General features: G+C 36.2%; 1 protein-coding gene across 7 annotated transcripts in view; it reads right to left on the reverse strand.

Moving 5' to 3' along the window:
* LOC136026332 (quinone oxidoreductase-like) overlaps nucleotides 1-14,777 on the reverse strand; it is a 56,049-nt gene that overhangs the window by 29,502 nt on the left and 11,770 nt on the right. For 3 of the 7 annotated variants that reach the window (XM_065702759.1, XM_065702763.1, XM_065702764.1), the window contains exon 2: nucleotides 133-192. In XM_065702759.1, coding sequence (XP_065558831.1) covers nucleotides 133-192 — 60 coding nt within the window. Of the gene's footprint in view, nucleotides 1-132; nucleotides 193-1,494; nucleotides 1,545-1,865; nucleotides 1,967-10,002; nucleotides 10,133-14,777 lie in introns of those variants that run through there. The other 4 variants (XM_065702761.1, XM_065702765.1, XM_065702762.1 and 1 more) reach the window with 4 other exon arrangements.

Consider the following 14,777-nt stretch of genomic DNA (forward strand, 5'->3'; position numbering starts at 1 on the left):
GGGGCTTTGAATAGGTCGGGTGAAGGAGCGTGTGAAGCTATTTTGGCCTCAGGCTGCTTGGTGCTGCAATGAGTGAGTATTAGTAGCAGCAATAGTAGTAGTAGTACTATAATTGTTGCAATGAGTACTTACATTTTAGTGGATACTTTCGTACTGTAATCTTTCTGCTCCAATTGTTTGTTGACGAAGGAGCTGAAATAAAATCATAAATTAGTAGCACAGTCAGCAAGTGTCTGTTAGCTTAATCTTCATAATAGAGCTCCCATAAATAAATACACGACAGGCAGAGCTGTTCGTAGGGTTGGTGGTGCCCGGGGCAAAATTTATTACAACTCCCTCCCGACTCCAATATGAGCAAAAAAGAACAGAATCAATGTGAAAAATTGATCGAAGTAGGAGACCCTTCGGGAGCGCCCAAGCTCCGGAACTCGGTGCAGCTAACCTGGTTGACCCCCCCCCCCCTAGAACGGCTCTGACAACAGGATGGGTAATTCAAAAGGCAACGTGCTATAAAACATGAATTTTTGCGACAGAAACTTTTTTGATTGTTTTTTGATTGTTATTAAAGAACAATTTTTAATCTAGCGCTTTTCTTTTAATCAAGACTTACAGATAAAAATAAGACATAATACTGATATTGAAGGTACAAGACCCTTATGCTTCTGTATTTAGGAGGAGGTACAGCTCGCTTAAAAAGTTAAGAAATACTTTGAAGCTAAAACTTATAAAACATGACCTTATCAGCTGACCCTCCAAGAAGACAAAGGAAAGCAGATAAAACCAATTGAGCGAGCGTGCATTATCTAGTGGGGGAGAAGGATATAGAGATAGCTTAGACAAAAATATCGCATCTTGATTTTGAAATAACCAAACCAACATGTTTTGTATGCTTTATTGAAACTGCGGTCCAAGGTTGGAACTTGTCCTACCTTGGAAAGCGGCTGAGTTGGATAATGAAACTTTTAGGAATGGATCAAGATTCTCAAAAGTTTTTCAGCAAGACATTTTGAAGTATTTACGTCCATCCCTTCCCTTCAAAAGGAACTTGACCTTAGAAAATTTCTGCGTAATAAATATGTAACCTTTTGCAGCGTTACATAATAAATATGTAAACTCTTTAAAGCATTTCAAGCCTCAAACCTTTCCTTAATCCTAATTCATAAAGGTTTAAAAACTTGTAAGCTATTTCTTAAATCTAGAAAAAAACTCAATATATCTTAAAATCCCGGTGAGACCCTACGAATGGTATTTTAAATCTTAGAGCCAAAGAAAAAGAAACTAAAACCCAAAATTAAGGTCAAACATTTTTTTAATCAAAATCTAAATAGGTGTTGACTTGTTTTCTATACAGTCCTCTAACCCCTAGAAAAAAGGAAAGATTATAGATATTTGTTTGAAAACGCCTTACTGGGGTAAATTTCTGACCTTAGATTCATCTCTGAGTTTGATTTAGCTAATTACAAGATATTAAAGCACCCCTCTTGAAAACTTTACCAAAACTTCTTGTAATAAATTTTTGTCCAAAGCATGTGTAATAAACAAAAAGAATCTCACTAGCTCTACCACAAGGCAGGTGAGGGAGTTGGCTACTATTTGGTCATGGCAAGTGCAAAATTTTCTTCCCATTCAAATTCTTAGGAGTTCCATTTTGAAAATTCTTATTTTTAATAGTCAACTCGCCATTTATGCCCTTTTCAACTGTTTCCATTGGATTTTATCACAAGATAGTATTTCACGGCTAAAAGTGTGTTTTAAAGGTTGTGTTCCAATTCTCAAAGAATTAAGGTCAAGTTTGGCAACACTGATCCTTCTTTTCAAGGGATCATTTTATAAAGAAAACCATTGAGAATATTTTCTTGTATTACCATACAGTAAACAACTAAATTATCCAAGTTTCAATAATGCTGCACAATTTTTTTGCGTTTAACAACCCATCTTTAAGAGAGACTAAGAGAATAGTTTGGCAGCATTATTGAAAAATTCTAATTACGGAGAGATTGTCGAGCTATAAGGCAAAAAAGAACCAGTCTTTCCATTGGAGAAACAGGTTTGTTCTATAGAACAATCAACCTTGTGGCACCTTCCCTTTTTCATTTTTTTTTACATAAAAATTGTAAAAATCTACGTTTTTAATATCATAAACTTAAAGTATTTGTAAATTTGAAATATATTGTGGCGTCTATGTCAAGAATCAAATCAACCACAGTCTACTAACATGCTTCAATAAAACTAGTACAAACAAGCCAACTAATTATATTTCGCAATGTTTGTAGGATTATAGAAAACTAGAGCTTTACTGAAAACACAAAACAATATAGGAGTTTTGGTACAGTAAAAAAGCATTTAGGACTGTTGCTTTTTTTCGTTTAATTTGGTATCACTTCTGCACAATGGATCAGTCAAATGATTGTTCTGTTTTTAAAAGTACATTTCATGATTACTTTGTTGACAAGTCCAAAGTGAAGCCATCTTGATAGTATTAGGACTATAGACCAGCTTTTGAATTGGTATCATAATCTGAAATTTTCTGTTGTATAGAGAGAGATAACTGGATTTCTAGAGTTCATGTTATGGCTTATTTGATCTTCATTTCAAGCAACACTAAAGCGTGTTCCTTATCATTTAAAATTGTATATTACTCACTATTGGTATTATATCAGTTGATACCAAATGTTACCTGATAAATCAGTCCATTATTCCTATATGCTGCGCAATAACTTTTTGGCTATTAAAACATATTTATTTTTCTCTTTATGTTTTAAGATAATTTTGCTCCAGGCTATACTCAAAGTTACTGGTATCACAGCTGGTGTAAGACCGGCTATATTCTTGTTTTTATTCTTGGATTATGTGTTTTCAGTAAAGCGCTAGCTTTCTATCTCTCATGATCTTTTTTCGGAAGTGGGAGGATCTCCCTCATATGAGGAGCTATTTCTGTTCTAAAACCTTACTTTCAATTGAAAAAAAATGTTTTTTTTATTTCATTTCTGATTCATAGGGGAGATACGACACCCCTAGAGAATGCTGCAAACAGCTTCGACAGTTACGAAACACTTTGACTTTACAACAAAAAGTTAATTATCCATACTAAAAACAAGTGCATCACGTTTACAAAAATAGTGAATTATCTGAAAACTAATCACAAAGAAAACACAATCCATGATTAAAAAAATACACGATAAGGACTTGTGCCAAGACATTCTGATTCAAAGTTTATCGCTCTACTAACTGAACTGCGACGACAGGTAATCAAATTTAATCTATTGCTTTTTGTAGAACCATAATTGCATAGCTTACAGCCTTTTTCCCAGGGACATAGGAGGGTCATGTTATCTACCAAAAGCGTAGTTATCGGACCTTATTCAGCAAATGCTTTTGTAATTGGCTATTATAAAACGTTGAGTTAACTAAATTTTCTATTGTAAAGAATGAGAACATTAAACTATTTTTGGTAAAGCTGAACTTTCGCAAACAGGAGAAGGAGAGGTCTATAATAAATCCAATTATTCTGTGAATTTCCTCTTATTAAGAACATTCGATATCTTAAAATCATTTTACGAGGCTCATCGTTGACTAACCGTATTCACAGCAAATTCTCCCGACGGAATAGATAACATTAAAAGCCATGAAATCTACCAGATGGCGGAATTTGTAAAAACATGTATAGGAGCAATAGCTTTTAAATAAGCCATTAGACATTTTTTAACGATGGTGTGGTAGCATCCTAACCCTTTTAACGTTGCCGTAGGCTGCTGATGAGCAGACGATTTTTGGAAATTACTAAGGGGACTGGGAGGGAGAACGTACGAGAGGGGTTTTTGTAACCTCCTGTTAAGGATTTCGGACCATAATTATTACAATGGTACCGCTTTATATTTCCAAGCTTTTCCACTTAAGAAATGGTACCAAAAGTGGAGCCGTTCTGCTACATGGCATTTAAGGGTGGTAGAATTGATGAAAAGTACGTGAATATGAGCAATAACTTTTGTATGAGCTAATAAACATCTGTCTACGATGTTCTGATGGCCCGCTTGCCCTACACCTTGAGAAATGGCATAGCGTCATTTATAGGCCATATGAGACATACAGATTGCTGGTGGAATTTATAGAAACCACGTAGGTATGAAAAATAACTTATAAATGAGCCATTAAGGATCTCTCTATGCGTAAAAAAGTGACTTTTCTTGCTGTTCAAGGTGGGGGCCCGGAATTCCCTTAAGTTTTCGTCCATGCTGATTCTAATTATGCAACTTTTGTTTCGATCTAACGCCATTTTTTTGGGGGGGGGGAGGGTTTCAGGATTTTTTCGAAATTACCCCAATTTGTTTTTTTTCACAATAAACTTTTACTTTTAAGATAAACTGAAACAATAGTTACCTTTCACAAGTCATTGTCATATGGAAGAAATTTTTCTCAATAGGCAGTTTTTTTTTTTTTTAAACACGTCTTTAACTTTTGGTTGCTATTAGCTATTGTTCTCTCTTTAGCTGCAACCATGATTAATATGACAAGCAAAGTATCACTGCTAATTCTTATTATCTGATTATCGCTGTACATGTTCAATGAATTAGAGTTTAAAATATGCGGCATAATCACGGAAAAGAGTGGCGTTCACACATAAGGCCATTTCTGGCAAACAAATCGTTCATCAACAATGTTGATCAACGATCGCAAGAACAGATTTAATTATAAACAGTCGTGAGGTTATTACTATTGGAAATGAATGACAATATTTTTAAAATCAATTGGACATTATTTTACTATTTTCAGTCAAAATCATGCTTACTCCTGTAATTTTTGCTGTTTATAAACCTTTTCGCTGTCTGATCAAATTATGAATCTTTCTAGTTTCTATAAAACACAGCAAGATTTATTCACTGCCCTTTGGAAGAAAAGGGATAGGTAATTTCAAAGAAAGTACCTTATAATGTCTTATTCTGTGCAAGAGATCAAGTTAAGAATATGTGCAAAACCTTTATAAAAACTAATTGTTTTTCCCGTAGATTTGCCCAATAAAATTGAAAAAGAAACAATGATTTCAATCGTGGGTCAGTTTCATCCATATTGTGGGTCAACAAAACCTTTTATGGTCCCTAGAAGAAGGTTGCTGATCAACAATCTCGTCGAAAAAGGCCTATAGATTCAACAAGACTTTCTTGCCTTAGCTATACTTACTTAGGCATGGAAGTAAGCCAGACTCTCGGGTGAACGTCATACAAAACCACAGATAGTAAAGCGACAAAAAAGTGTTTTGATTAGTCCTAGATGAAAATATTAGCAAAATAAATGACATTTTGGAGGTTTTAAGAGTTCAGGATGCAAGAATAGGTTCGAAAATTCAAGTTAAGACGACTAAGTTGCTAAGACTGGGAATTAATGAAGGTAAAGAGGTTATGTTGTGTAACAAGATCAATCAAGCGGACAGCTTCACTTACGTAGGTGGTATTATTAGTGTAGAGAGTGGTTGTGGTGAAGATGTTAGAAATAGAATAAACAAGGGCCAATTTTTTTTCATGGTTAAAAAAAAGTGTGGAAGAAAAACAAGATAAGTCTACGAACCAAGAATAGTATATTTAAGGATACATTGATGACAGTGGTAAAGTATGGTTTTGAAACATGTGCACTCCGGAGGACGGAGGAGGATTTGTTAGATATTTTCCAGAGAAATTGTCGACGGAAGGTTTTCGGTACCCATCGGACTAACTGTATTTCAAATAGTAAGCTGTTCGAAAAATGTGGCTTTATCCTGCTGTCTACGACAATAATGAAAGAAAGGTTGAGATGGCTAGTACAGCTTGTGTGGATGAAAGATAACAGATTACCAAAGATCGTCCTTTTCAGCTAACAATATAGGGTCAAACTAAAAGCACGGTGTTCTCAATTGGGGTGAAATGAGGTCGTAAAGAAAGGTTTAAGGGAAATTGGGACTTTTTGAAAGGTTGCAAAGAGTAAGGCTTTGAATAGATTGTGATGGAGGAAGAGCATGCACATCTGTGTTGGCTTCAGGCAGCTTGGGACTGCAGTCGGTTGTCAGTAGCAGTAGTAGTTTGATTTATATCAAGACTTCACCGGTAGGGAGCTAGGATTTTCTACTCTGACCCAAAGTAAAATAGATGAAATTGCTCGCCCATTAAAGATTAACCGATTCAAACACGGAATCTGACTCCCGTAATGAAACTCAATTTCTGTCAACACCTGTCAAAGCCTTAACTGACCGGTATTTTAATTAAAGCAAATCTTTCAAAAACCAATCTGATCATGAAGGATTGACTATCATGATTGTGAATCTTGGAATTTATTTTTTATTTTTTAGACCAAAGCCTCTGAAATCACTATTACATCACAAAGAAGGAAATAAATTTTACGCGGATGAAAATCAAACCTCACAGTCAAAATTTTCTTATGCTAATGAATTTGAAGCGGAAATTAAAAGCTAATGAAAGAAATATTTGGAAATAGCATAAAAATTATAAATTCTGATGCTCAGTATATTAAGCAATCAGACCTCTATTCTTTACTTTATAGTTTCAATTATTAGTGACCAAAGTCACTCTATAACTAGCCTTAACTAGGAATGGATGAGCATAGAGAGGTAAAATTAGGTAATGAGGAGATTGATCAACTGAAGAGTTTCACTTAAAGAGGTAGTATTATAAGCAAGGAGGTCGGTAATCTGGAAGACCTCAAATCCTTTCTAGGATGATAAATAAAATTTCGAATAGGTACATAAATTCTTTTGAAAGACAGTGATAATAACATTTACAAAAGGGTGGATGGGATGAAGATATAAAAAGTAAATCGGAATGTTCTTTGCAGGATGCGAAATGTGCAGCCTGTTTAATCGAAGTTAGAAAATGCTTGGATGAATTCGGTTGAAACTTACTCCTCAAACGAACGTTAGGATAATAGAAGTCACAGCATTGATAATCACTGTCACAAGGTCAGTGTGGTTTCGAAAAGTGGCTGCTTTAACAAAATTTGAAATATGTGATAATTCGTACTTCAGAGGCATTCTGTAAGGGCGGTTTTAGGCAAATGTTTGACGACCGTTGTGTCAAACAATAAGCTATAAGAAAGGTCTACTCTGATCCCACTTTTCAATGGCTATAACCAAAGATCAGCCAAGGACACGTTTTACGGATAGGCTGTTGAAAATCAAGCAAATTGGCCAATGACTTAAGACCAAACGGAAAACAAAACATCCTCGAACGGGTTGGGAGGGGTCGTAAGAAACCGAAGTTGTTAACACCCACCAATTGTAAGTTCGTGTGGTGGAGTGAAGCGCGGAGTTTTGGAAATATTGGAGTGGAGGAGGAATGCTCATCTTAAGTGATTTGGCGGTGTGACGAGCTATTTATAGTGACAGAAGAAGTTGTTATACACTTAAGAAATGTATGATTTCTTGGTGTACCTATAGTCTATTCATCTGAACAACTTCCCTTTCAATCCTCAAAAGAGTTCAGTGAAAAACCCATGTTCCTGAATAAACCATAGCCCGTGGTAATGCTAAGGGGAAGAATGATTAAAAGAATTACTCTGTATGGCAGCACTGACTGAACTAGAATCTGGTTCGTTAGAGTTGATACCATTCACTAAAGATAACTTGCCAAAGATATCTTTGGCAAGAAAGACTTTTGCTTAAAGCAAAAGATAACTTGCCCGCCTGGAATAGTATTGAGATAAAAATAAATCTCCGTCAAATTGTGGACACGGTTTTTGCTTTTTAATGAAATATATTGTAATATGTTGCATACTTTGATATTATTGTAGAGTTAGGCCCAATAAAAGAGAAACATTGCAAAATTTCGGAAAATATTTTAAAAAATTCTAAAATACTTACTAATATCATTCTTGAAGCCGCCTCACTTTACTCAACGGAATTAAGAATGATTTTAGGAAAATCTTAAACACCTGTATAAGAAAGATGATAAGAGTGAGTGTCGTAATTATTGAGGCATTGGTCTGGTCTCTGTAGGTAGCAAATTACTTAGTAATATGATACTTTTTAGACTGAGAGATGATGTAGACAAAGTTTTAAGAGAAGAACAGTGCGGTTTTAGAAAAGGTAGAGGATGTTTCGACCACATTTTCTCTCTTAGGTTAATAATTAAGAAGTGCCTTAGTTGTTAAAACCTTTGGTTCCCAGTTTTATGGATTATAAGCAAGCGTTCGATTCTATTGATAGAAGAGCTTTAGCATAGCTTATACTTGTACGGTATATCAGACATATACATTAAAGTAATTAGTAATATGTGCTATGTACAAAATCACTAATCATGTACTAATTAGTACTATGTACGAAAATCACTGCTGCGGTTAGGTTCGCAGCTGGTTTAGTATTAAATCGAGAGTTAAGGGGGGGTTGTGTTCAGTCCCGCTTTATATGGATCATTTTGATGAACTTTGTCTTAAGGAGCACAGGAAAGGCGATGGGAGACCATGGAATCAAATGGGGAGGAAAAAATCTCCTTGACTTAAATTATGCTGATGATTTAAGCATCCTAGATGAAAGTATCAGCCAAATGAATGAACTTTTGGAGGTTTCGCGAGTTCAGGGTACTAGATAAGGTTTGAAAATTAAGAAGACTAAGTCACTTAGGCTAGGAATAAGTGAAGATGAAAAGGTGACGTTGGGTGCCGAAAAGATTGATGAGAGGGGCAGCTTCACTTACCTTGGCAGCTTCACTTACCACAGGGAGGCAGCTTCACTTACCACTTACCTGCGGGGTGGGGGGAAAAATTAATTGAAGTGATTTTAGGAATGATATAAGCAAGTTTTTTAAGATGTTTTAAAGTTGTTTACGAAATTTTACAGTGTTTCCTTTTGAGTGGGCCTAACTTACAGCATTGCTTAGGATTTTTTTTATACTAGAATAAAATGGAAAAAATCATCTTCCCAATTGCGCAAATTCGGGCTAATCTTACCTTTCTTTTATGTTGTACTAATGTTAAATATATGCATTTTTTCATTTTGCTGATTTTCATAAACGATTAATTTCACTAGCCTAATTGGATAAGGTTTATATTGACGGGCTATTCAGGTAGCTAAGAAATAAACTTACCTCTAAAGTCATAATTGCATACTGAATCCAAATTTAACATTCATTTGTGTCGATAATCAGCTTTACCCCCACCTCTATATATACCTATTCTGGGTATATTCCAGTTCAAGGTATATATTTGCACGTTAGGGAGGTGGAGTAAAGTTCATTTCTGATGCTAATGAATGTTGAATTTGGATTTAGGATGCAATTCTGAATGTAGAGGTAAGTTTATTTCTTAGCTACCTGAATAGCCCGTCAATATAAACCTTATCCAATTAGGCTAGTAAAATTGATCGTTTATCTGATTTGCAAATATATACCCCGACTTGGTATATATAAGGGTTGGGATAAAATTCTTACCTCTACATTCAGAATTGCATCCTGAATCCAAATCTAACATTCATTTGTGTTGGAAATGAACTTTACCCCAACCCTTATATATACAAATTCAGGGTATGTATTTGCATATCAGGGCGGGGGGGGTGGGTGGGTTGTATAGTTCAAACTTTTCTCTATAGTCAGGATTACATCCTGAATCAAAATTCACCATTCATTAGCATCAGAAACAACTTTAGTCCACCTCCCTAACGTGCAAATATATACCTTGAACTGGAATATACCCAGAATAGGTATATATAGAGGTTAAAGCTCATTATCGACACAAATGAATGTTAAATTTGGATTCAGTATGCAATTCTGACTTTAGAGGTAAGTTTATTTCTTAGCTACCTGAATAGTCTGTTAATATAAACCTTAGCCGCCTAATTAGTGGAAATTAACCCAATATTACAACACCAGTTCCAGACGGAACAGAATAGGAAACTTGGCTCCAATTAGAAAAACGAAACCCGTAACAAATACTTATACACTAAAAAGAAGAATGTTATAAGGCTATAAAAAACCATAATTCCAATAAAATCAAATTAAATACAGGAATTAATCAAGAAATAAACATTACCAAAGAAATTGAATGATGTAACTCACTTCGGGTCTTATTCCTCACAGTGTCAAAAATAAACTAGGCTTGGATTAGTTGCGGTTAAAGTTTTCTGAAACTGGGTTACGTCCAAAGAAGCAGAGTCGCGAATCCTATCATCCATGAATAACTTTCACTATCTACAACATTTACGTGTATTGCTCAAAAATAACCAAAGCCCGGTCGACGTTGTAAGTGTTCAAAATGGTCACGACAATCAATTATTCCGCTTCTTTTAAAGTTGACACTGATTATTTTGTGTTTATTTTCAATTTCGAGGGGTATTAATTGGGTTAACCCCCCCACCCTGTTAAAAAAAAATCCCGGCAGAAACTAGACTAACAAATATATGTATCATTTTTTAATTATGCATATTTCTGAAATTAAATTTTAGATTATCTTTATGAATAAAAAAAAAAAAAAACTTAAGTGATTATTTCAGACAATCACAAACGCGTAGGGGGAAATCTTTCGAAATAATTCCTCTCCTGGATTCACCAGTATTTTCACAATTTTCGTTACAATTTCTTCTTTCATATTTTTTTCTATTTTTTTTTTGTCTTTAGCCCCCCCCCCCACCATGAAAAAATATCCTGAATACTTGTCTTTAGTAGATACAAAATGAGCTAAAAAAGTTTTTTTTATTCTAAGTTTAAACGCTGAAAACAACCGCAAAACGCTCCTAGTGCAGGTTTTAGAAAACCAAACCACAAAATAATACGCCGATAGTCCCTAGAGATTCATCCATCAATCTCCAATCAAAAGCAACAACCAGAACTTGAAGCACTTGATCTATGGAATGAATACTAACAGTAGCTAATTTTTCCCCCACCCCAGATTGCTATTTAAGGGATCTTTTCTTGTGCCGGGTTCGGCCCTTAACATATCCAGTGGAAATGACCTCCCTCCCCCGGGAAACACTTTAGTTACCATAACTGGCTTCAATGATCCAATCTGGTCAGCATTTTCTAAAATGCCCTGCCTCATGATTAGATGCTGAGCAGGATGGTCATTAGCAGAAAGGTGACTAAAATCAGCAGTAACACTAGATCCCTATTTGTACCTATTACTCTCAGGCGGACCTTGAGAAGGTTGTCACATCTACCCCCAAACCAGATGTAAGAAAAATTCGGGTTGTTTCTCAGCCAAGAGCACCCCTTCCTAATACGCTATACCACTAAATCAGTCTATGGGACATCTACTGACCACCAAAGTCAGATCTAAGAAATTTTGACGTAAGCAGTGATCTTTTTCCCGGCACACATTATAGTCACATTCGTGGAAAAAATCAAATTTTCCCATAACTGCGGCGCCACTTATGTTCCAAATCCATAATCTCTAATGTTGTTAAATATTTAAACCTCTAACCAAAAAATGTAGAGTTGCCCAATCGATTCGAATAGATTCCTATCCGAAACTAAACAGAAAAAAAACAAGTTTTTTCAACTGAATTTAAGGAGCAACATTAAAACCTAAAACTAACATAAATTATTCTATATATGATGGGGCTGCCCCTTCCTCAACCCTCGCTTTTACACTTACGTCTTTAAGTTCTTTAAGATTACTTCTCATACGAAATGGACGACCGTTGTGTTTGAGCAGTCGTTCCTAAAGAATAAGGATAAAAAGTCATAACTTTAGCGCGAAGAGCGAGGGTTGAGGAAGCGGCAGTCCTCTCATATACAGAATAATTTCTGTCCCTTTAGGTTTTAATTTTGCTCCTTACTTTCAGTTGAAAAAAACTTTTATTATTTAATTTCTGACAGTTTTTGAATTCCAGCCCGGAAATCTCCTTCCCTTCTCTGGTTTCTGCTGAGCCCCCTCTCCCCCGAAAACTTTCCTCCCCATACAAATTTTCGTGGGGAGGAAAACTAATTTCTTCTCGTTTCGATTGTCCACCACTGTAGTACAAGTGTGGCGTTAAGATCAAGAAAAAACACACAGGACAGGAAGCCTAAGTAAAGAGCAATATGGCTTAAATGTATTATTCATCTTATTTATTTTCCCCGGCCATTTTGTATGGAAGCAGTTGTCGCAGAAACTATAGAAGGAGGTCATTCAATTGGAAATTGTAAGTTCTAGTGACCTTGTTAAGAGTCAACAATAGCTAAGAGCTCATATGACACTTGTGACGAGGCAAGAAGAGCTAAGAGCCAAGAGCTCATATTGTATGAGCTCTGACAAAATTCTAAGAATCAATAAGTTAATTTAAAAGGAAAATCAGAGGCTTAATGCCGGTCAGGATTTAAAATAAGAGCTCTGAGTCACGATGTCCTTCTAAATATCAAAATTCATTAAGATCCGATCACCCACTCGTAAGTTATAAATACCTCATTTTTTCTAATTTTTCCTCTCCCTTTAGCCCCCTAGATGGTTGAATCTGGGAAAACGACTTTATCAAGTCAATTTGTGCAGCTCCCTGACACACCTACCAACTTTCATCGTCCTAGCATGCCCAGAAGCACCAAACTCGCCAAATCACTGAACCCCTCCCCCCAACTCCCCCAAAGAGAGCAAATCCAGTACGGTTGCGACAATCACGTATCAAGGACATTTGCTTATTATATCCACTAAGCTTCATCCCGATTCCTCCACTCCAAGTGTTTTCCAAGATTTCCCCTCCAACTCCCCCCAATGTCAAAAGATCTGGTCGGGACTTGAAATAAGAGCTCTGAGACATGAATCTAAATATCCAATTTCATTAAGATCTGGTCACCCTTTCGTAAGTTACAAATACCTCATTTTTCCAAATTACCCCCCCCCCCAACTCCACCAAAGAGAGCAGATCTGGTTCGGTTATGTCAGTCACGTATCTTAGACAGGTTTTTATTATTCCCATCCAGTTTCATCCTGATCTCTCCGTTTTAAGAGTTTTCTAAGATTTCCGCCCCCCCCCAATGGTGCTGGATCCGGTTGAGATTTAAAATAGGAGATCTGAGTTACGAGGTCCTTCTAAATATGAAATTTCAGGAAGATCCGATCACTCCTTTGTAAGTTAAAAATACGTAATTTTTTCGAATTTTTCAGAATTAGCCCACCCCAATAGAGTGGATTCCTTCCAATTATGTAAATCACGTATCTAAGACTTCTGCTTATTTTTCCCACCTAGTTTCATCCCGATGCCTCCAATCTAAGCGTTTTCCATCATTTTAGGTCCCCCCCAAACTCCACCCAATGTCACCAGATCTTGTCGGGATTTAAAATAAGAGCTCTGAGACACGATATCCTTCTAAATATCAAATTTCATTGAGATCCGATCATCCGTTCGTAAGTTAAAAATACCTCATTTTTTCTAATTTTTCAGAATTAACCCCTCCCCCAACTACCCCATAGAGAGCGGATCCGTTCCGGTTATGTCAATCATGTATCTAGGACTTGTGCTTATTTTCCCCACCAAGTTTCATCCCGATGCCTCCACTCTAAGTGTTTTACAAGATTTTAGGTTTCCTTCTCCCAACTCCCCCCCCCCAATGTCACCAGATCCGGTCAGGATTTAAAATAACAGCTCTGAGACACGATATCCTTCCAAACATCAAATTTCATTAAGATCTGTTCAACCGTTCGTAAGTTAAAAATACCTCATTTTTTTCTATTTTTCCGAATAACCGGGTCCCGCACTCCTCCCCCCAGATGATCAAATCGGGAAAACGACTATTTCTAATTTAATCTGGTCCGGTCCCTGATACGCCTGCCAAATTTCATCGTCCTAGCCTACCTGAAAGTGCCTAAAGTAGCAAAACCGGGACCGACAGAATTTGCGATTGCTATATGGCACTTGGTTAATACCAAGTGACGTAAAAATGACTATAGGTCAACCAGCCCCCCTCCCACGTCTTGTTTTAGCTGAATTTCCCCCAAAGACCATATTGAAATTTTGGGTTAGCCAATTTATTCAAAATTATGTTATTGGGCATTTAGTTTGGATATTTGAACATCAAAATACACTCTTTGAGCCACATGGCCCCAACCTACAAAATGACCAGCTGTCCCTCTATCAGAATAGCTGATGCACACTTGCACATCAATGTATATAATTTTACGAAATATGAAGCAATTAAGTTTCGTTGAATAAAACTTAAAAAATGTCAAACATTTCACTGTAACAAGAAGGGAGATATCACCCCATAGCGCCCTTGTTCAGGGTTAGTCTAGAGGGAGATTAGTGATTGATTCCTACCTCCCTTGAAATGTGCTTTGTACAATTAAATATCACTAAACATAATTTCATGAAAAATCAACTGAATCAACTTAGCTAAAGTGATCATTAAAATAAATACCCATATTAAGTATTTATCTTGTACGGACTGCGGAATTTTTCACGAATGAATGCGGTACCACGTAGCATTCCTTCCTCTACAACTGGGAACAGTTTTTTGGTACTTTTAATTCGATTGGGTTAGCCAATTTATTCAAAATTATGTTATTGGGCATTTAGTTTGGATATTTGAACATCAAAATACACTCTTTGAGCCACATGGCCCCAACCTACAAAATGACCAGCTGTCCCTCTATCAGAATAGCTGATGCACACTTGCACATCAATGTATATAATTTTACGAAATATGAAGAAATTAAGTTTCGTTGAATAAAACTTAAAAAATGTCAAACATTTCACTGTAACAAGAAGGGAGATATCACCCCATAGCGCCCTTGTTCAGGGTTAGTCTAGAGGGAGATATTAAGTATTTATCTTGTACGGACTGCGGAATTTTTCACGAATGAATGCGGTACCACGTAGCATTCCTTCCTCTACAACT

Source organism: Artemia franciscana, chromosome 4 (genome assembly GCF_032884065.1).
Source record: "Artemia franciscana chromosome 4, ASM3288406v1, whole genome shotgun sequence".
NCBI classification, from domain to species: domain Eukaryota; kingdom Metazoa; phylum Arthropoda; class Branchiopoda; order Anostraca; family Artemiidae; genus Artemia; species Artemia franciscana.